The 22,993-nt window shown below is 59.0% G+C and overlaps 1 protein-coding gene across 5 annotated transcripts in view; it reads left to right on the forward strand.

The window, feature by feature from the left end:
* Positions 1-22,993, forward strand: part of ARHGEF10L (Rho guanine nucleotide exchange factor 10 like) — a 105,323-nt gene that overhangs the window by 52,863 nt on the left and 29,467 nt on the right. For all 5 annotated transcript variants that reach the window (XM_069479410.1, XM_069479412.1, XM_069479411.1 and 2 more), the window contains 7 exons: positions 384-499; positions 1,002-1,129; positions 2,991-3,091; positions 10,270-10,391; positions 14,216-14,302; positions 15,283-15,506; positions 17,089-17,243. In XM_069479410.1, coding sequence (XP_069335511.1) covers positions 384-499; positions 1,002-1,129; positions 2,991-3,091; positions 10,270-10,391; positions 14,216-14,302; positions 15,283-15,506; positions 17,089-17,243 — 933 coding nt within the window. The remainder of the gene's footprint in view (positions 1-383; positions 500-1,001; positions 1,130-2,990; positions 3,092-10,269; positions 10,392-14,215; positions 14,303-15,282; positions 15,507-17,088; positions 17,244-22,993) is intronic.

Genomic DNA, 22,993 nt, shown 5'->3' on the forward strand with positions numbered 1-22,993 from the left:
TATGTCCTCAGTGTGTCTTTGAACAACTCGCTGTTCGGGGGCTTCCTCAAGCCACGGTGCCTTTGCACGTGCTCTTGACCCTCTCCGGAGAGCCTACCACGTGCAGGCTCTTTGTCGCTCACAGGCACAGTTGGTTCTTGGTCTTGTGGTCTCCTGTGACCGGGTGCTCAGACTACCTGTGGCCCGGATCCCAGGTGTTAGACCTTACTCGTGCATGCATCTGCCTTCCCAGCTAGACTGGGAGCTCCGTCAGGGCAAGACTGGATGTTTCCTTCCGGATCTCCAGTGCCACATCCCAGGGCAACAGCTCTTCTTGTTCACTATGAGTGGCTTCTTAGCGCCTTCTCTCCCCTTAGGCTGAGCTGGGTCTCTTCTCTTTCCAGATAAGGTGTACCTCGGCCCCCCACGCCTCTTCCAGGAGCTGCAGGACCTGCAGAAGGACCTGGCCGTGGTGGAGCAGATAACACTCCTCATCAGCACGCTGCACGGGACCTACCAGGTGCGCGGCAGCGGCCTGGCCCGACGGCCCGAGCTCCTCCCTGCGGGCAGCGTCTAGAGGGCCCCTCTCTTGGCTCAGGCCCTGCTGTGCTCCTGGCTTCTGAGCTCCCACAAGCGGCAGTAGTGGCTGAAGCTCCATGTCCCTCCCTGGAAGTCTTGCGTGTGGCCCCTGGTTCGGGTTGAGCAGAGCCTGGCTGCGGGAACTTTTTTTGTTCTCTGTACAGTGGCCGTTTGGTCATGTGGCCCCTTCCTGCGCCTCTGCCCAGTCTGGAGAGGAAGCCGGCTGGGAGAGTGGGTCCCTCTCAGAGCAGGGCCACCAGGTGGGATCTTAGCCCAGAGCACGGGGAGCTGGCCTCCTGCTCGTGGCTGACGTGCAGACCCAGTGCGGCTCGGGACGTCTTCCCGGTGCTCCTCTCCTGGGTGCTGCGATTGCTGTAGGATCTGGTGTGGCTTTCGGGGAGCCAGCGGGCTGTGTGGTGACCTCATTGGCTTCCTGAATCTAGAACCTGAACATGACCGTGGCTCAAGACTGGTGCCTGGCCCTGCAGAGGCTGATGCGGGTGAAGGAGGAGGAGATCCACTCGGCCAACAAGTGCCGCCTCAGGCTCCTGCTTCCCGGGAAACCCGACAAGTGAGACGAGGGGGTGAGGGGAGAGGGCTGCTGGCTCTGCGGGGCCAGTGGAGCGGGGAGGTTGAGGGGGTCACCTGGAGCCATCCTGTGCGTCAAGAATGGGCTGTGCCCAAGCAGCCCCTGACATGTGGTAGGTGCTCGTGAAAAGACATCGAATGAATGAATGACTGGACACCATGTTCATAGCCCGGCTAAGCCTGGCTCACTGTTAGGATACTCACTCTGCCCTTGGTTGGCCCATTTGTGCCGTGCCCTTTGCAGTCATATCAGACTGTATGGTCCCACACGCCAGACCCTGGGTCTCCTCTCTGGGGACCCCGGCTCCCTCCATCACTGCCCCACCTTCAAGATGCCCACCACAGGAGCTTGTGTGCATAGAGGCCCAGCTGATGTTTGTGGAACTGATGACAGAGTTAGCTGCTTGGCCTGGCAGGGACAGGAAACACTATCCCTCTGATCCTCCCATAGCTCTGTAAGGTGGGTCTTCTTGTCCCCATTTTACGGGTGGGGAAGATGAGGCTCAGAGAATTGCACGGGAGGCTTAAGGCCACACAGGAAGAGGCAGAGTTGGGTCCTGATGGGGTCTGACTCTGAAGCCCAGGCCAGTGCAGTGAGGGTCTCAGAGCCCAGGTTTTGGTTCCCAAGGGAGGGGAGAAGGTGGGGACAGAGTATCACAGTGGCTGCAGGGAAGAGAAGGAAGAGCACTGTTGTGTAGGACGGGGCTGTGGGGCTTGGGTGCGGGAATCAGCAGCTTTGAGCTCAAATTGGAATCTGCCGGGCCGGGTGCGGTGGCTCACGCCTGTAATCCTAGCACTCTGGGAGGCCAAGGCGGGTGGATCGCTCAAGGTCAGGAGTTCAAGACCAGCCTGAGCAAGAGCGAGACCCCATCTCTACTAAAAATAGAAAGAAATTATCTGGCCAACTAAAATATATATATAGAAAAAATTAGCCAGGCATGGTGGCGCATGCCTGTAGTCCCAGCTACTCGGGAGGCTGAGGCAGTAGGATCGTTTAAGCCCAGGAGTTTGAGGTTGCTGTGAGCTAGGCTGACGCCACGGCACTCACTCTAGCCCAGGCAACAAAGTGAGACTCTGTCTCAAAAAAAACAAACAACAACAACAAAAAAAATTGGAATCCGCCACCTCCCTGCCCATGGCCTAGCTCAGCTCCCTTCTCCCTGAGCCCCGTTCTCCCCATGCACCCTGGAGGGTGGAGACTCCACCCTGCCCACCTCCTGGGGGCTGGGACGGCCCAGGCGGAGAATAGACCCAAGGGACTGCAAAGGAGTCCCTGCTGCTCCAAGGCCAGAGAACAGTGTGGTGACAATAGCAACCTCTGGCTGCCCCAAGATTGCGCTCAACCCTGTTTGTTCATTTCTTCATTCGTTCATGTGTCCACTCAGCCAGCACTGACTGAGCAACTGCCCCATGCCAGGTGCTGGGAACAGACCCAAGCGAGACCCATTCCTCCCTCCAGAGGCTCGTGGTCAGACATGTAAGGTGTCTGATGAGGCCTGTGGACAGCTGACTGCTGGCTGACCAAGTGGAGTCACAGCCTGCAGAGGCTCTGCCAGGCACAAAGCCAGAGGCTCCTGGGGCTGGGCTGGGGAGTGTGGCCCGGCCACTCTGGCCAGGTACCCCTCCCGGGGCCACAATGGGTGGAGGGACTCCTCCCCCAGGGGCTGAGGCTTTGCCAGGCCACCAGCCTCTTTGGCCACCTTTGGGGATCCTCTGACCATACTTCCCTCTATCTGCAGGGCACATGGGTTAGAGGGAGCACTGGGTGACGGTCCCTGGGAGCCAGGCCCTGGTTCTGGGCACTCAGGCTCCCCACCCTCAGGCTCCCCACCTTCTCACCGCAGGTCCGGCCGCCCCATCAGCTTCATGGTGGTCTTCATCACTCCCAACCCCCTGAGCAAGATCTCCTGGGTCAACAGGTTGCATTTGGCCAAAATCGGACTCCGTGAGTATAGTCCCAGGGACAGCACGTTGGGGGACGGGGACGTAGAGCGCTGAGGTTTGGGGTGTGTAAGGACATATGTGCATTCAGGGTCAGTGGGTGACACGGAGGTTTCTGAGCTGGAAGGAGGTGGTGCAGTGGTGGAATAGCTGGAGCTGGAGTTCTGAGTCCTGAGGCTCTGCTGTGTGACCTTGGACCAGTCACTTCCCCTCTCTGAGCCTCAGTTTCCTCATTGTGAAATGATAGGACTTGACAGAAAGTAAATTCCACTCCTGTGAGGAGAGGGCAATGGGAGAGACTGCTAAGGGTTTTGGGGTGAGCATGATGAAAATGTTCTAAATGGGATAGCGGTGGGGGTTGCCCGGCTCCATGAATACACTAAAAACCAGGGAAGTGCACACTTTTAAAGGGTGGATTTTGTGGTAACTGAATTATATCTCAATAAAACTGTTACCCAAAATGATGCAGGTTGGACTAAACTGATTCTCAACCAGAGACCTATATTATTTTTTTCTTCTTGTGCACCCCATACTAATACAAATGAATGGATATTTACAGAGTTCTTCCTGTGTGGCAGGCACTTTGCTGAGCATTTTACATGCATCTTTTTCATTTCACACTTACGGTAACCCTATGAGATAAGTCTGTTGTGAACCCCTTTAGATCATTGAGGATTCTGAGGCCCAGAGAGGCACAGGGACCTGGCTGAGGTCACACAGCAGGAAGGGGCAGATCTGGGACTCAGACCTTGGGCAGACTGTCTCCAAAGCCCAGTCTAGATCCCTGTCCATTCCAGTTCCTCAACTTGGCAAGATTCTCTCTGCCAAGCCACGCTCATTAAGCCGTAATTATTTTATTTGTCCATTTTTGGAATTGCTGAAAGGCCTATGCCTTTGCCAATCAGAGCCATTTATCCCCTGTGACGTCCCAGAATTCCTGTTTGCTGATGCCATCCAATGGTGGGGACTTGTTTTTGTTTTACTTTCTGGCTTTGTTTCTGGTGTGATGTTTTTGTAGACAAGTATGTATTTCCAATAGGTTTTAAAACATTTCTGGAGTGAAGTCAGGACCTTTGTCACTGGCTTTCATTGATTAAAGAACCAAACCATTTATTGAATCTCTGCAGTCATTTTAAGTATGGGAGAAAAAACAGTGACAAAAACAGAAAGGTCCCTGCCCTCGAGGACCTTAGGTTTCTGCGGGGTGGGTGGACATGAAACGGGGAGCAAATCAACAGAGAGGGTCGCGCTGTGCGGCTGTCACTGAGCGGGGCGTCGGGGTGCCGGCAGGGAGGGTTTCTGGGACGGTGACACCTGGTGCCCTGCAGAGATCTGGGCAGAGTGGTCCAGGTGTGGGATCAGCCAGCACAAAGGTCCTGAGGTGGGGATAGGAGGAAGACCAGGGTGGCGGCGCTGGAGGATGAAGGGGAGAGAAGTAGGCGGGTGGCTGGTTCGGAGGGTGGGGGGGCGCAGGTTTTCTTTAAAAGCCAGGGCGAGGCACGTGGGATGGGCGTGATGGGAACTGTTCACTGTAGCGTTGGGAGCCGGACCTTGTCACACCTGATGTCCATTTGAGCAGGCAGGCTGCTGCGTGCAGAGGGCTCTGGAGGGGCAGGGGTGGAGCGGGCGGGGTGGGGAGCAGGTGTGGCTCTGGGGCAGAGGCTTCTACTTAGCCCGTCCGTTCTCGGCTCTGGTGCTGATGGTGCTCGAGCCTCTGCTGGATGTTCCTGGGTGGCCAGGAGGGCTTTGGAGGGTGGAGCAGGGGTTGTGGGCAGAAGCTGCCCCGTCCCTGGCGGAAGACTGGGAATTCTGGCCCTCGGAGGGGCTAAGGCGCTTCCCCGCCGGGCCTCAGGCCACACGCGCCCCTCCACGCCCACGTCCCTACGCCATCTTGGGAAGTGCCCACGACCTGTGTGGACACCTGCTTTAAAGGCAGATGAAGCTCCCATCTGAACCCCACGTGCTTTGCTGTGTGGGGCTGGGCCCTGGAGGGACAGGGCAGCCCCAGTCCTCGGCGCCTGTGAAGACGCTGCCTTATCTCCACGGAGTGTCACTGCAGCAGAAGTTTTAATGGAAGGAGAGTCATTTGAAATCTTATTTGAATGCCTGGGTTCCCCTGGGGCTTGAATAATTTGTTCCTTTTATTTTGCCAGTTTTTTTTTTTTTATCTGCAGTGCCTGGTTTGGGGGGGATCATATAAGCCTGTTTGAAATAGAATATGTTAAAAACATTTATTCACAAAGGATGTTTTTCCTTTAATTTTTTTTTTCCTGTGTCTTCCTCCCTCCCTAACCACCGTGTGCCAGGATCATAATCCACGGAGACTGAGGAAGGGGAGAGGGTGGGAGCTGGGATCCGAGAGGGGCATTAGTTCTGCACTCGGAGGGGCAGGGAGCCCTGGGGAATCTGGGACGCAGCTCAGACCCCAGCGTGGCCCCACGGCGTGGCCACCACCATGCTGTGGGGTCCTAGGGAAGGCAGGACTCTGTCCTGAGACCCAGTTTTCCATCTGTCACTTGGATTAGATCTCTAAGGGCCCTTTCTCTGTTGCATTTGGATCTTAGGTGCACAGGAGGGTGTGCGGGGCGGTAAAGGGTGGTTTTTGGCACCACGTGAAATGGAACCAGATGGCGGGTTCCGTTCCCAGCTCTGCCACCTACCAGCTTTGTGCTCTCAGCAAACTACAAAACCTCTGGATGCCTCGGACTTCCCACAAGAAAATAGGGAAAACGCCTCTTGCACAGGGCTCTCGTGAGGATGCGGGGAGACGGTGCCCGGGAGGCACCTGGACAGCCGGCCGTGGGCACGTGGCGGCAGGGAGAGGCTCCCGGGCGAGGCGTGTCTGCATGTGTCGGGCGGGGCATGGCCCATCTAAGGTCGCACACAGCTCAGTGCAGAGCAGGACCAGGGTCCCCCAGCCTCTCTCTACCAATTGGTCTCCTGCTCTGAAGGGCTCCAGAAAAGGGCTGCCGATGGAAGGCTCCAGAGAAGGAAGAGGTGAGGTTGGGGGCTCCCTGACCACCAGCTTGCAAAGCGCTGCCTCCCCGGGCCTTACACCCGACATGTGCTCGGGGCCTCTCACACTCACGGCCCTCCTCGTGTCCACCTCCCGGGAGGACGTGGGCCTGGCAGGCCACAGGCTGGTCTCACACTCACAGGGACATATCCACGTGGCTCGAGGCGGTGAGCCTGAGTGCAGGGCCTGCTGGGCCCTCCTTTGCCCCTCTAATTGGGTTTACTTTTCCAGCCCACAGTCGTCATAGTAACCCTGATACTCCTGCAGTGGCTGGGCTCCAAGCACGGCCTGGGCAGCATGCTGAGCACGTCCTAAACCTCATCTCCCTCACCCTCACGCCCGTCCCAGAGGCCTGGGCCCCACAGCGGAAGTGGTGGGTCTGCTCGCTGGGAGGGGGCCAAGGGCGTTGGCCTTGGAGCCTGACTCTGGTTTTACCCCGGCTGGGAGACTGTGGCCACCAGTGGTCCTCTCTGCAGGGGACAGGTGTTGGATAAGTTGCCTGCTGGGGTCCAGCCCAGCCTGATGTGGTGCTGGGAAGGTGTGAGCGGCGCCTCAAAGGTGGCCTCAGGTCTGGGAAGTTCAAGAAGAGCAGCCTGGGCTTGTTGCTGGGCAACGGTGACAGTAAAGGTGTGATGCTGGGATGGAGCACAGTAGAGGTTTGGGAGGCAGGTCTGGCTGGAGAAGCAGGGTGGGGCCCGCAGTGGGCTTGGCATCCTCGATGATCGCAGTGGGCATGCTGTTGACAGCAAGGACGGTGATCATAGTGGCCACTATTTCTTTTGAGTGCCTGGCATGTGCTCGTGTTTTATATATTCTTCCCAGTGCTCACAACAACTCCAAATGGTTGGATTTATTTCCCCCACTTTCTAAATGAGGCAACAGGCTCAGAGAGGTTAAGTACCTGGCTCAGTGTCACACAGCAAGCTGGAGACTGAGTCAGGATCTGCCCAGGGCCCTTCTAGCAAGTCAGAGGGGATTATTCTGAGGGCTGGGGTGACGGGGGGGCTTCAGACCTGGAGCTGCTCCCTCTGTCCCGTGGGTGCCCTCGTGTTCCGTGGGGACCGGCAAACACAGCCGGACGCTCAATAAGCCCCCACTTAACGTCAATTGGAAATCACGGCGTTGCCACCGGTGCCAGTTCTTAATGTCACTTATCCCAAGCGGGCTTTCGGTTTCAGTGGCAGCAGCCTTCTCATTTGGTCTCAGCCGCTCTGGCTTTGTGACGGGAACAATGGCAGTGGCAGATGGGGAGCAACAACTCCATTTTCTTTTAATGTTCCCAGTCGCAGGCAGGGAAGGCACCATCTGGGAAGAGAAGGTCAGATCATTAAAAAATACATACAGTAATAAATCGGCAGGACTCGGGCTGTGGGTGTGCCGGGAGGGAAGAGAGGAGATGAGCTTGGGGCGTCATGGCCACGGGGCCTGGGGGACGCTCACCGACCAGCTCCAGGAGGCCGCAGGGGCTGGAACTGGGGATCGAGGGCTCCACTGGGCTCTTGTCTGATGGAGGTGAGGTCTGTGTGATCGTAAGTTCCTTGAGAGCAGGGACAGACGTTGAAATGGTGTCCGTCTTTGTTTGCTGCCCGGTGGCTTGTCCAGGAGGCAGCACAGCAGGCGTGGCGTGAGCACCCTGCCCACGGGAGCCCCTCCGTTCCCGCTGCGTGGCAGGCACTGTGCACGGCGCCCCCCACTTAGTTCCTTGGCGCCTGGCCCTTCCCGTGCCTTCCCCGGCCCTGCTTGCCCAGTGTGGACTGGGCATGGGGTCGCCCGCCTCCCGGGTGGCTGCGAGGGTGAAACAAGACGACGTGTAAACTGTGAAGTGCGGTGTGCGTGGAGCCGTCTGTCCCATCCTGTGCTGCCATGTCCTTTCTCTGGTGGTCCCCCACGTCGGCTTTCCCTCCCTGGTGGCATGGACCAGGTTTTATGTGACACTGCTTATGGGGCCCCATGGGGTGGAGGGCCCAGCACAGAGAACGCCTCTTGGCCCATTTAGGGAACGAGTTCAAGGCCCAGCGACTCCGGCTGAGGGCGTGAGCCCCCTGAGTGCCGGCTCCTTCACGTCATAAAGCCCGACATTTGAGGATGTCTTTAACTTCTCAAAGAGCGTCCACGCTGCCGCCTCATCCCAGCTCCTCCTGCCGTGATGGCACTCAGATGCCACCTTCACTGGCGGCGATGGCATTTGCGAGCGTGCTGGGCGAAGGGGCCATTCTCAGGGTCGTCGTTGCTCACGTGTGTCCAGCCCTCCTCTCTGACCCGCGGTGTCTCTGATGACAAGTCAGGTTCACATTCACGTAATGGATACGTTGGACAAACCTGGAAAATGAGGTTTTGGGAAAAGACTTTGTTCATGTCCCCAGAATGTACTGATGGTCTGTGCTGTGTCCGGCACTGTGTGGGCAGGTCAGCTGTGGTGTAGACGGTTTCGGCCTTCCTGGGACCCCGGCCTAGCAGGGGAATCCCTGCTTCCATGTGTACACACATACATACACGTATGCATATACTGGCATAGGGGAATCCCTGCTTCCATGTGTACACACATACATACACGTATGCATATACTGGCATAGGGGAGTCCCTGCTTCCATGTGTACACACACACACACACACACAGGTGTACATACTGGCATAGGGGAGCCCTGCTTCCATGTGTACACACATACATACACGTATGCATATACTGGCATAGGGGAGCCCTGCTTCCATGTGTACACACATACATACACATATGCATATACTGGCATAGGGGAGCCCTGCTTCCATGTGTACACACATACATACACGTATGCATATACTGGCATAGGGGAGTCCTGCTTCCATGTGTACATACACACATATGTGTGTGTACATACTGGTATAGAGGAGTCCCTGCTTCCATGTGTACACACACACACAGGTGTACATACTGGCATAGGGGAGCCCTGCTTCCATGTGTACACACATACATACACGTATGCATATACTGGCATAGGGGAGCCCTGCTTCCATGTGTACACACACACATACATGTATGCATATACTGGCATAGGGGAGTCCCCATGTGTACACACACACACACACACACAGGTGTACATACTGGCACAGGGGAGTCCTCCTTCCATGTGTACACACACACACACACACACACAGATGTACATACTGGCATAGGGGAGTCCTCCTTCCATGTGTACACACACACACGCACACAAACGGACAAAGAGCCAGGCCGGTGGAAGAGCTGGGAAGAGTGGTGAGGGCTGTGACACCTTCCAGCAGGGCTGAGCGGAAGCGGTGGGGGTGAGGGGTGGGGACATGGTCGGCTAGGTCAAGCCTCTCCGGGAATGAGAGGAGCCAGCCTGGAGAGCGCCGAGGGGCCGCGTTCAGGCAGAGGGAGCATCTGGGTGTGTCCTGCTCGGGTTCCTGAGAACAGTCTAGTGAGGTGGAGGCCGAGGGGTGAGGCTGGGAGGGAGGGAAGGCCTTATGGTTCTTCCAGAAGAGTTTAGATCTTATTCTGAGTGGACTGGGGACTTGATCGACATTTCCAGGCAGGGGACCAGTGAGGTCCAGCGTGAGTTTTAGCAGGGTGGCCCTGGCTGCAGAGTGAGGACAGGCGGGGCAAGAGCAACCGGGGGCCCCCGTGTGGCTGGCGGGCGTTCAGACCGAGCTGGCCCTTCCCCAGGCAGAGGCGGAGCGGGCCTGGGGTCCCTGCTGCTGCTCTGCCACAGGGGGGCCTTGCGGGGAAGGCTGCTGTCACAGCGGTTCAGCTTGGTGTCATTGCGTTGAGTGTCCCTCTCACTCAGGGTGCCTGCCTAGTGGCTCTGGCTACCTGGGGCAGAGCTACACCTTGTCGTCCAGCTTCACTGTGCCCACAGGCCTTTGTGACAGTGGCCTTGGTGGGCACTGAAGGCTGCCTGGTTTAGTGCAAAGAACTCAGTCTTGGGGTGAGGTGCACAGTTGCTCAGTGGTAGGGTGGTCAAGCCGTGGCTCAAGCTCCCAGCCTGGCCCCATGCTGTGGACGAGAGAGGGTGGACTTCACGGCACGCGGGCGGGAGTGGAGGTGGGGAGCGGCTGGTGGGGCCGGGCCTCTGGGGCCCGCTGTGGCTCCCTGGCTTGGAGGGCCACTCCCTTCCCGCCTGGTCCTTGGACCCTGACTGGCGTTACCCTCCTCCCTCCTCTTGCCATAGGGGAGGAGAACCAGCCGGGCTGGCTGTGTCCGGATGAGGACAAGAAGAGCAAAGCCCCGTTCTGGTGCCCGATCCTGGCCTGCTGCGTCCCCGCCTTCTCCTCTCGGGCCCTCAGCCTGCAGGTGAGTGGAGTGGACCTTGCTGAGCCGCCTGGAAGGTGGCCGTGGCTCCCACTTGTTCCCAGGTAGTGCCGCAACAGGAAAGGCTCAGGTTCCAGGTCCAGCTTGTATGTTCTTGTGGACGAGCTGAACAAGCCTGTTTCTTGCTCCAGGAGTCAGCTTTCCCACCAAGAATGGGGGTGAGTGACCACTTCGGGTCAAGTGAATGGAAAATTACATTATTTTGAGATGATAAGTAGCGATGATCTCACCAGTGGATGGCATGGTTCCAGAACACGGTGAAGCAGCTGTGCCAGACGTCGTGGGTTGGCCCATTACGGTGCCGCCAGGCGGGAGCCAGCTCTGGTGCGGGGACTGCCCCCACCACGTCACTCTCCACGGCCACCAGGCGTCCCGTGCGTCAGGCACCCACCGTGCTTCCCAGGGCCTTGCTGTCATTCTCTTATTTTAACATTTATGAGAACCCCATGAGTAGCCGTTTCTGTGTCTATTTCACAGATAAGGAAACTAAGGCTCGGACAGGTGACATGATTTTCCAAAAAGGACACAGCTAGTAAGGAATGGATCCGGGAGTTTGAACCTTGCGCTGCCTGGTTACAGCACCCGTGGTCTTAACCACAGGATGCCCAGCCAGCGCTGGTCACCTGCCCCTCGTGTTCTGGCCAAGCTGCCCCTCCGTCTGGAGCAACTGCTGTCCCTCCTCTCCCAGGGAGATGAGGCCGTCTCAGCTTGGGGATGGGAGAGCCAGCTTGGGACCCAGGCCCAGGTCAATAAGCCCCAGCAGACGTGCGGATCGGGCTGTAGATGGGGGATCTAAACAGCTGAAAGTATGGAGCCTTGGGATGTAAGTTCAGTTGCTCACTCGTTGATTCATTTGTCCATTAGGCATATAACTTTTGAGTCCCTACTGTGTGCTAGACACTGGGAATACAGTGGTGCCTAAGACATACAGCCCTCATGTAGCTTTCAATTTAGTGGTAGAGACAGAACAAACTCTGCGAACAAAAGGAAACAGACGAGAGTGTTGTGTGTCATAACGAAATCAGTGATACCATGCGGTAGATACATAGGTGGGGCCACACGGTTAGTGGGTTCAGGGATAGGTACAATCTTGTCCCATCACCCTAGTACTGGCCCTGGGGGAGGCAGTGGGGCAGTGGGGGGGACACATTGGGGATGTGTGTTGGGGTAGGGCTGGCTGAACTGGTGACAGACGGGGTGCATAAAATGGGGGGCTACCGTGGGCTTTGTGGCCTTGGAGTGGAGACCAGAGTCCGTGGAGCAGGGATCATTAGGGTCCTATGCACCTGCAACTCACCTGGCCTCTGCATCCCATGGAGAAGGCTGACCCTGGGTGACTTTGGTGGTGGGGATTGGATTCTCCGGTCTCCCCGAGGGCCCTGATTTCCTGGGAGTACAGGCGGTGGACTCACAGACAGGCTGCTGCCCCCAGGGCCTCCCTGGCAGAAACCCTGACCCAGGTGGGGAGCATCTGCCACCGCAGACCTGGGGACAAGGGGCCATGAATCTCCTCGTTTGGAGCTCTCGGGGCCCAGGATCACATAGGCCAGAAGCATCCTCGGTCCCCACCAGGCCTGCTGCCCATGTCTCTTGGGAGCCCCCGTGCTACCTGAGGCAGCCGTGAGGGAATGTCCATGGCTAAGGGGCCTCAGGGCTGCTCCTGGGCCACTTGCCGGGCCCTGAGACGCCCTTCCCGCTCTGCCCACACCCCCACCCCAGCCCAGCCAGATGTGCCCCATCAGCCCTGTGCTGGCAGCCAGATGAATCAGGGCCTTGGAGTACCAGCGCCCCGCCCAGGGACTGCAGAAGCAGATGTGAGCGTGGGCCCCTGGGCCCCTTCCCAGCCCGCCACGTTTCCCAGGCCATCCTGGGGCAGATGCTCTGGCTCCGGCTGGCCTGTTTGTTGGGGAGGGCTTGGACTGGGCCGAGGGAGTTGCCAGCTCCAACTCCTTTCCCAGTATAGATGAGATCAGTGCTCGTGTCCCAGCTGCACGAGGATGTATCGGGTTCTGTCCCTCAAGGAACGAGGTGTCAGGGGCAGGAGGCAGGAGCAGGTATCTGCTGCTCAGCACAGGCCCATTCCTCTGTCGGGCCGAGGTCAGTCTCAGAGCTTGCCTGCGGTCAGGGCCTTGGGGACGGGGCCTTGGAGACAGGGGTGGGGTACTGCCCGCTCTGAGGGGTGTGCAACTCGAGCACCTTGGGGGACTGCGGGACTGTAGCCCAGACCTGCCCAGGGTCTGCGGCCTCCGTCCTGACCTTCCTGGCCTCTTAGCCAGAACTTCCCATTTTCTCACTGTGGCAGCCCCGCCCCATCGAGTTGCTCTGATGATTGCGTGAGTTCGTGCGTGTAAAGTGCTAGAACATCCCATAGGCAGCCCTCGGTGAGCCTTAGCTGCTCTGTATCTTCCCCGTCCGGTCGCCTCCTGACAAGATGCCAGGGTCTCTGCGTCACAGGGGAGGACATGATTTGCTTGGGACCAGCCGGCTGGTAACTGCTGAGCTGGGGCTGGCGTCCAGGTTGGCTGTGTCCAAAGCCTGCTTCCCTTCACTGCACTCCCCTCCTCTCCCCTGCACGGGGTGCCTGGATTTTCCAGAAGTCGGCTTCCTGGCATGAGCAAGACTTTTAGGGCCGGGGCTTTCCCGGGTAAGGAGAAATCTGAGTTTTCGCCATCATGTTAGACCCAGCTCTGTTGATCCAGCTGACTTCGGGGCCATGGAGTTGCCATGGAGATGTCTGAGCCAGGGTGAGCACCCCTAGCTCCCTGTGGCCACCAAGGAGCAGAGAAGGCAGGGAGCCTAGGGGCCGGGCTTAGAGAAGCCACCTGCTCTGGGCATGGGGACCCACGTTCCCAGTGGACAGCGGTGGGGCCCCGAGTGCCGAGGCCTCGGCCTGCAGCCTGGCTCGTGGCAGAATCCAGAGTGGAAGGAGCACCGGGCCAGGCACTGAAGGTTTGAGTTCTAGCCCTGACCCTGCCCCTCACTCTGTGTGACCTCCAGCCAGTCACACCCCTGCCCCCAGCTTCAAGTTGGCCTACGGCTAAATGAGGCTGGATGAGGTGACCTCTTAGGGCACGCTCACATCTGGCTGTTAGAAATTTTGTAGGAATATTTCAGGGGTGCGTGGCCAGCGGGGGCCTGCAGTGCCAGCAGAGGGCAGCACCTGCCTGGGAAAGGGCTGGTGGCCACTGTGTTCCTTGCTCGGCAGGAGCTGTCCCCACTGTCCCCTTCCCCTTCGGTGTGGCCCATGAGAGGGCCAGGCCATTTCCTCACGTTGCTGTCCCGGCCAGAGAGACAGACCGGCCAGGCCTGGCTCAGGAAATGGGCTGCTGAGGTGCCACCAGCGTGGGGCTGGGGCAGCGGCTTCAGCAGGAGAGGCGGCTGGTGGCTGCAGGCAGAGCCCCTGGCCTCTGTGCACGACCTGCACCAGCCACCCAGCCCTGTGGGCCTCCCTGCCACTCACCTGCCCTGCGGCCTGGGGAGTCACCTGTGCACTGTGGACCTCATTTCCCCGTCTGTAAAATAAGGGGGGTGGGCATTGATGAATTTCAACAAACCGTACCAGCTTCACACACCCTGGGCTGATACAGAGCATCACTCAGGCCCCTTCTCCATGGAAGGTTCCAGGAGCGTGATGATCAAATGTGAGTGTGTAGGAGCTGCCTGGGGACCCTGTGAAACATGACGCTTTCTTAGCCCCCACCCTCAGGGGTTCTCATTCGGGGGCTGGATAGGGCCCAGGAATCTGCCAAGTGCGGGCATCTCAGCACCTTGATGATTAAACCCACATGCCTCTTCTGTCTCTGCAGCTCGGGGCCCTGGTCCACAGTCCTGTCAACTGTCCCCTGCTGGGCTTCTCGGCAGTCAGCACCTCCCTTCCACAGGGCTATCTCTGGGTGAGTCACCCCCGCGCCCAGCCTGGGATTCCAGCCGCAGGACAGGAGCAGGGGGAGCAGCACCTGGGAGGGGCACTGGGACAGCCGGCTGCCTGCTGGGCCCCATGTTGTGCAGCTTCGTGCAGCAGGGTCCTCCGAGGACCCTCTGGTGCCAGGCGCTATGCTTGGCGCTGGGAGGTGCAGCCTCACCTGGGGCAGCAGAAAACCAGGGAGCGAATAAGAGAGCACGGCTCTTGCAGGTGGCCAGAGCGCTGGGAAGGAAATGAGCAGGACCCGTGCTCAGGGCCGTGGGCACAGGGTCTCCCTGCTGGAGTCAGGGACCAGGCTGGCCGGCACCCTACTCAGGCAGAGATTCCAGCCACCTTTCTACCCCCGGGCTTCCTGGCACAGCCTGCCATGACTCACGAGGTGTCCCCAGGCTCCTTGTGATGATGATTGTGCCCTTTCAGCAGTGTTCCCCTTCTGAGAGTGATTTGTTCCTCGTTGCCCCACTATCTAACACATCCGTCCACCCGCACATCCATTCATCCATCCATCATTTGTTCCCCTGTCCCTCCTTCCGTCCATCCAGCTGTCCACCCACCCACCCTTCCATGCATCCAGCCATCCACCCAGCCAGCCTAACACATGCTGCATATCGTGTGCTAGACACAGGGTAAAACCGTGGTCCAGGCAGAGAAGGTATCTTGAAGGGATAGAGTAGATGTTGAGCATATATTGGTTGAAACACACCCTGCAGAGGGGGAAATAGAAAACTGTGTATCTAGTCCACCTGAGCTCCTTACTGGATTTCCTTTGGGCCCTGATGCTAATTTGTTGTCATGGCACGTGGGGACGAGTGACCTTCGTGACCGCAGGACGTCTGTAGGGAGGAGAGGGGACCTCCTCTTGAGGGACGGGGTCCCTGGGAAGGCAGGGGCTGAGCGCCACCTCTGCTCCGTGGTTCCTGCCTGACGGCCTCTCTGGGTCTCTGCTCCCAGGTCGGGGGCGGGCAGGAGGGCGCCGGGGGCCAGGTGGAGATTTTCTCCCTGAACCGGCCCTCGCCCCGCACCGTCAAGTCCTTCCCGCTGGCAGCCCCCGTGCTCTGCATGGAGTACATCCCAGAGCCGGAGGAGGAGGCGGAGAGCGGAGACGAGAGCCGGGCAGCTGCTGACCCCTCGGCCGCGGCGCATCCGACCATCTGCCTGGGGCTCCAGGATGGCAGGTGAGGGGCCTGGGATGCGGGGGAGAGTGGTCTGTGCAGGGCCAGGTGGGCCGGGTGGGGCTGTCCCCATCTGCCTGTCGCCCACCAACATTCTCTGCCCCCTGCTGGGTGACCCCAGGAAGGTGGGGCCAGAGCCGCCCCCTGTGGCAGCCGGAGCATCAGGAGCAGCTTGCACTGCAGTCCCCTCCCAGGCCGTGTGGTTCACCCGGATCCAGGCCTGAATCTCAGCTTCCTCGCGCCTTGCTGTGTGTCCTCAGGCACACCATTTAACCTCTCTGAGCCTCAGTTTCTTGTCTATAAAGTGGGATCTGAGTCCCCCCCATGCAGGGCTGTTGTGAGCGTCCTGTGACACATAGGCCACGTGAAGCCTTCTGTTCATTCAGCTCATTGAGTGTCCACCCGTCCGCGGCCTCAGTTCCCCTTGCTGGGCAGGGTGAGGGTTCCAGGGCGTTCCTGGTTATGAGGTCACTCTGGCAGACGGGGCTGCCCTCTGTGGGACATGCCCAGAGCTGGTGAGTCAGCAGCACGCGGCCCGGCAGTGAGAAGGCCCACGGTCTGTGGCCTGCCGGGTCAGCAGAGGAGCCTGGTGGGAAGGGTGAGGAAATACTCGTCCCGTGCATCGGGAGGTGAAGTGAAGATTAATGACGACCTTGAGATGGGCGGCGCCCCCCAGAGAGCCCGTGGACCTGGCATTGCCGTGTCCCGTCCTCCCTGAGCTCCTAGAGAGGAGGAAAGGAGGAGAAAGCGTGTTCCCTGAGCACCTACTGTGTGCTGCTCCCCAGGTCAGGGCCTCAGCCTCAGAGCAGCCCCACTGTGACGTGCAAGCCGCTTCCTCCTGTTTCCCGCGCAGGAAGCTGAGCGAGGAGCACAGCTAACGTTACATAGAACCCACGTGGAGCTGCCCCATGCTCTGTGAAGTCCAGGCCTGGACTTAGGAGGGGTCTTCCAGAACATTCTCATTACCCCCCAAAGAAACCCATACCCATTTAGTAATCAGCCCCCATTCCTCTCCTGTCTATCCCCCAGAAACCACTAATCTGCTTTCTGTCTCTCTGGATTTGTCTGTTCGGACATTTCATATAAATGGACTTGTACACTATGTACGTCTCACACACTGTGGCCTTTCGTGCCTGGCTTCTCTTCACATGGCATCACACTTGCAAGGTGCATGCAGGTAGCATGTGTCACACCCTCTTCCTTTATGGCGGGGAGGTGGGCGTCATTATCCCATCCATGCAGGGGACTGAGGCTCAGCATGCCAGGGGCGGTCAGCTGCAAGGTGACAGGTCTGGATTCGGGTCTGTGTGACTCTGAGAACAGCTCCCTTGGCACCTTTATCGTCCTGCTTCAGGAGCCTCCCTGAGTCCTTCTCATGACAGAGGCCAGGGAGGGTACCCTCCTCGAAAAGCCATCCGTGGAAAAGTGAGCTCCCACGTGGTGGAGCCATGGCTTGGCCACACAGCAGGAAGGCCTGGCCGAGAGGGAGAAGCCCCCTGGGCCCCCTCTCCCCAGGAGGGTATGGGGCAGTGAGCTGATGGGGGCGCTCAGTGAGTCCTGGTCAGCTCTCGGACCTCTCCCGCAGCATCCTGCTCTACGGCAGCGTGGACACCGGCACCCAGTGCCTGGCGACCTGCAGGAGTCCAGGCCTGCAGCCCGTGCTCTGCCTGCGGCACAGCCCCTTCCACCTGCTTGCTGGCCTGCAGGACGGGACCCTCGCCGCCTACCCTCGGGCCAGTGGTAAGGACCGGGGTTGCGGGGCTGGGCGGCTGGGAGGCAGTATTGGGTGCCAGCTGGGTGCCAGGCCCTCTACCAGGGGAGTCGCAGGAGGCAGCTGAGGGGACAGTGCAGAAAAGGACTGGGGGGTCTCGGTGCCGGAGGGGTTTGGAGATCCCTGAGCCCCACTGGGGTTCCCTGCGTGGCCCCCTGTACGCAAATCCCTGCTGGAACAGGGTGCTCGCTACAAGGCAGGCGGTGAAGCCCATTGGCAGGGGACTCCATGGATCAGAGAGGGACTTGGGGGCTGGAGAGACGTGGCTTCCTGTTCAGGCTCTGCCCTGGTAGCAGCTGTGTCCCTCGGTGAGCGGCTTCCCTTCTTGTGCCTTGGGCTCTTCGTCTACAAACTGGGACTGATGGGAGTGTCCCCACCCCACGGGCCGTGGAGGAGTCAGCAGCTCAATGAAGGCTCAGCTCAGTGGAGTTAAGCATTTCAGTCTGGTTGTTTTATTGGGCCATCACTGGCACAAAATTGCCATGTTGGGAGGGCAGGGCTAGCGGCGTTCGGGCTGCCGTGCCCCAGGAGTGGGTGAAGTGCTTAATGCACGCGCATTATCTTAATTCTCACCGCAGCCCTTGAGAATTCCCCGTGCTGCGGGGGCGGTGATGCTGAGACCACGGGACGGGATGCAGCTTGTCTGCAGCCACACGGAGTGTGCAGGCTCGCCCCCGGCGGCTTGCGCAGCCCCCAGTTTGGTGAGGGGAGCAGGGTGGAGAGCGTCACCACCCCCGGCCCCCCAGAGGGGACAGAGGAACCTGAAGGGCCAGGGCTGTGGCTAGCGGTGTCGCTTCTCTCCTCCCTTCCCCCCGCCGCTGACTGCTGCGTCATCACTGCCTGTTGCAGGGTTATAAACGGATATTTGTACTGAGCTATTTTTTTTTTTTTTTTTTTGCCACTTGGCACTGTGTTGGTATTTTTAATTAGCTTTTGATAAGGCATTTATAGTTTTTAATTAAAGGGGGAAGAGGGAGGGAAAAAAATCCCTCTCACTGTCAGGCAGAGCGTGCGTGCAAATGTAACTGTGGGCTCAGATCTGAGCAGGTTCAGACCCGCTGGAAGGGACCACCTGCCCTCCGGCTCCTGCCGGTACCGTGAGGCCTGCCGCGCGCTGTCGCCTGGCCCCAGCTCCGGTCGCCTTTGGCCCTTTCCCTCTGGGTTCCCGACTCATCTGTGTGGAAGCCGGGGTCGGGAGGAGGTGGGGCTGCCGTGACAGAGTGCCATGAGCAACGGAGATTTAGCAGCTCACGTTCTGGAGGCTGGGAGTCTGGGGTCCGGGTGTCGGTGAGCCTTGCTCCCCCAGAAGGAGCCAGGGAAGGGTCTGGTCCAGGCCTCTCGCCCAGCGTCCGGTGGTTCCTTGGCTTGTGGCGGCACAAGTTATTCTCCCTATGTGTGTCTGTGTCTAAACTTCCCTTTTGCACAAGGACACCAGTCATTTTGGATTAGGGACCCACCTTGTTCCAGTATGACGTTGTGTTAATTAATTACATCTGCAAGGACCCTAGTTCCAAATCAGATCACATTTGGAAGTACTGGGGGTGAAGACTTCAACATGCAGATTGTGGGGGAACCCATAAAGAGAGGTTTGGGTCTCCACATTGGCTTTCAGCCTGGGGTTAGAGGCTATCAGAACCAGGAGAGGCACTGGGGCCCATCCCCTCATTCTCTGGATGGCAATGGACTGTCCAGAGTCCCACGACTGAGCTGAGACCTGAACCCAGGTTTCCTGCCTCCTGGGCTATAGCCTTCTCCAGACGTGAGGGGCTTTGGCTTTTCTGAGCAGAGCTGAGGCCAAGGGGCCTGGAGGAAAAGGCTGAGATGTCTCACCAGCTTTCTTGCTTTGTGAACATTTGCCCAATAAATATTTACTGAGCACCTACTATGTACCATGGATTCAGTGTTGAGCAAAATGGACATGCCCCCTGCCCTTGTGGGGGACAAGGTTAGGCAAGTAAGCAAGCAGGAAGCATGAGACCACACATCGCGCTGGGGTTCCTAAGGAAAGGGGTGGGGTGTCGTGTGAGAGCCTGGCTGCCTGGGTGTGTCGGGGGTGGATGGTGAAAGCCTCTCCAAGGAGGGGGATCTTGAGGCTGAGGACTGGAGGAGGAGTGGCCAGGCAGGTGAAGAGTTGGGGGAACAGTGTTCTTGGCAGAGAGAACAGCCCATACAAAAGCCTGGAGGCAGGAGAGCGGTTGGTCTGGTGGGGGACAACAAAGGGTCGTATTGCGCCGGACAGTCGGAGGAGGAAGTGGTACTAGGCATGGCCCGGGGCAAACAGAGCTGGTCATGAGGGCCTTGGGCTTGTCTCAGTGTGTCAGGAAGTAGGGAGACATTAGAAGTGGCTGAGCTCTGGGCTCCCTCCCTCTGGCTGGGTGCAGGAGTGGAGGCAGGGAGGCTGGGTGGGAGGCTGGGGTAGTGGCCCTGCAGGTGACTCTGGTGGTCACACTCTCCCCCTTAGCCCACTCCTGGGCGTTGGGTTTGGCTGTGGCCAGGGAGGCCTCAGAGAGGGTTCGCCGCCCCTGCCCCATGGTGTCCAATAGAGGTGGCCCGGGCAGGAAGCGAGGCTCCCAGGACCTGCCGCACAGTGCGGGGTGGGTGGGATCCCTGCCCATCACCTTTCACCTGCCCTGCATGTGGCCGGGTCTGGAATCATCAGTTGGCCCGTGAGCAGCAGTGGGGCCGCATCAGCCTTGTTCTCCTCCAGATCCACCGAGACCTCGGATACCCTTCCGACACCCCCACGTAATCCTAGCAGCAGAGCCAGAACTCAGAGCTGCCCTTGGGTCAACCTCCCGGGCTCAGTGCCCCTCAGAACCCATCTCTGGTGCCCCGGTGGCGTGGAGGGTCTGGGGATCGTGGATGATCCAGACCCCCCATCTTCGTCTCCGAGCGGGTACTGCGTGGGGTGTTTGCCAGCGTTTGCAGTGACAGGCTCACTGTCCTGCCTGGGCTCGGCTGAGGCCACGACTGGATAGAACTGGCCTTCCTGGCCCACGCTTTGGCTCGTTGCAGAAGGGCAGGACCAGGCATGGTAAGCAAAACAGGCAGAAACCAACCTGGGGACTTAAGTCCTGGACAACCTGCAGAACCAGTCACTGAGAGTTGACCTGTGAGGACTCCAAGGTGGCCAGGCCACACGGAGTCACAGACTGTCGGAGCTGGAGGGGACTTGGAGTCCAACCTCCAGATGGGGAAACTGAGGCCAAGAGCAGCGTGGCCATGGCAGGCACTCTGCTGCCCCCAGGAGCCTCTGCTTATCTGCATGCATGCATTCATTCATTCATTTGCTCGGTGAGTGTGTATTGAGTGCCCATGAGGTGTCAGGTGCAGAGCAGGGTGCGGGGACCTGGAGCTGAGCCGCGTGGACACTGTCCCCTCCCGTGTGCTTGCACAGGGCTACCCAGGATTGCCCCTGCCTCTGAGCCGACACAGGAGCATTGCCAGGCTTGGGGTGGGCGCTGGGGACGGGGTCAGGGCCCTGCCCTCGGGGGGGGGCAGGGGACATAATGGATGGAGGGGAAACTGGGGTCGGGCTGGCTGGGACTGGGTCCCAGCTGTGAGAGGTTGGGCCTGTTGCTTTGCCTCTGTGAGCCTCAGTTTCCTGACCTGTGCAGTCGGGGTGAGGACGGCCCAGCTCTCAGAGTGGCTGTGAGGAGTAATGTGCCTACAGCAGAGCGTGGAGCACAGTGACCCGCACTGGGCCCTGTCCCGCAGCTGCCGCCCTTGCCCTCACTACCTGCTGTTACTCACCAGGCGGGGCTGCCCCGCGGGCCCGTCTCAGCCGCGATGGCTTTCTCTCTGTGTCCCTTTCTGGCTCGCAATCTGCACCCCTGGGGGAGCCCAGTGGGGCCGTCTTCCCTGTGGCCTCCTGAAGGTGTCTTTGCTGAGACGGGGCCCTCGTCCCCCTTTGGCTGGCTGTGAGGGCTGGTGCCAGGCCTAGTCGAATGGGCTGTCACGCAGGGGCAGGAGCATGCATGTGAGCACGTGTTCCAGAACATGGGACGGGGGCGTGGAGAGGATGGAGCCCCTGCCAGGCAGGGGAGGCTCAGCCCGCCCAGAGCTCACAGCCATTGCGTTTAGAATCTTAGAATCATGCTGTGTAGGGGCTGGGGAGACCCTTAGAGGACAAAGTTCTGTCCCCTCATCGTGCAGATGGGAAAACTGAGTCCCCACGAGGGGGAGCCTCTTGTTCAGGATCTCACCATGGGCCTCTAATCGGGGACTCCTGTCCAGTGTCCTTTTTGATACAACAGTGTCGACATTATTAAATTTTATCACAGCATGTCCTGTCCTGGAGTCGGGATGTAGAGGATTTCTGGAGACTCCCAGCAAATGGAGGAGGTGATCAGCCTCCATGTGACCCTCCGGGGTTTCAGGCCCCTGCCCCCGCCCCCGGCAGCCACGGCGGGGCTCTGTCCAGGATGGAGGGTGCAGGGGCTCCAGTGGCCATCACTGCTGAGCCCCCAGGGCAGAGCCTCCACTTCCCAGTTTTGGGGTGGAGTCCCAGCCCCCATCTTGGCCACTGCAGTTGGAGCTCCTGCTTCTGCCACAAACACCACTCGCCCCGGCCACTGGGGGGCGCTCAGAGCCTTGCGTGCTCTCTGCTCTGGCCTCGGTGGGGTCAGCCTCTGTGCGGGCCACGCACTCCTCCCGGACCCCGGTCCCTGCCACAGAGCTCTTTCGGAACCTGAGAGGGCAGAGGGCAGAGGGGTTGGAGCAGAGGCTGGGCCCACAGCCAGACAGAGCTGAGCTCAAATCCCACCTGGCCCGTCACCCCTCGGGTGGCCTTGCCCAAGCTCTCGGCTCTCTGGGTCTCTGTTGTCACATTGGTTACATGGAATCAACACCTGCCCTGACACACCATTGTGTTGTGGCAAATGACATCAAACGGTAAGAGCCAATGAACACAGACTCCTTTTTAGCAGTGCAAATTAGGGTAGTTATTTAAACTCACTGTGTCTCAATCATCTCAGTTATAAACAGGGATAATAATAGTATCTACCACACAGGCTTGTTGGGAGTTAAGGAAACAATTCATCAAAAGAGTGCCTGGTGTGCAGATATAGAAGGGGATGTCGCAGCAGCTGTCAGTGCTTCTGACTGTGCCCAGCTAAATATTCTGTGCTCATTTCACGGGTTCCCTGCGACCTCTGGAGCGGTGTGGGTGTGGTTATCGTGCCCAGTGTACAGATGAGGAAAACTGAGGCCCAGAGGGGTGAAGGCCCCTGTCCAAGTTCGTGCAGAAGCTCTGGGGCCGCAGACTGCTCTGGCCTGGCCTGCTTCCCACGTACAATTGCTCATGGGCTGGGAAGATGGTTTGGGGTGGGGGAGTCCCTTTTCTCCAAATTCTTGGCTGAACGTGGAGTCAGCCTGTTTTAGGAAGGGCACAAGGCGAATCTGTGGGGAGGAAAACCGGGAGGCTTCCCTCGTGTACCTGGGGCCCCTCCAGCCCTGGAGACGGCTGTGCCCCATCACGCCACCCAGCAGCTGGCTCGGAGGGAGGGGCTGTCTGTGGTGGGCGGCTCTGTACTCGTTCCGGGGATCCGGTGGAGGGCGCAGGGGAGCAGGGCCCTGCAAGCCAGCAGCCAGCTCCATGCTGCCTCCCTAGCTTCCTCCGCAGCCCCACTCCTACCTGGCACCCTGTCAAGACAGGGCAGCCACTGGGGTTCTGTGTGGCATCAGGAGTGACTGCAGAGGAAGACCAGTCTCAGTGCAC

The sequence above is a fragment of the Eulemur rufifrons genome, chromosome 8, assembly GCF_041146395.1.
Source record: "Eulemur rufifrons isolate Redbay chromosome 8, OSU_ERuf_1, whole genome shotgun sequence".
In the NCBI taxonomy this organism is placed as follows: domain Eukaryota; kingdom Metazoa; phylum Chordata; class Mammalia; order Primates; family Lemuridae; genus Eulemur; species Eulemur rufifrons.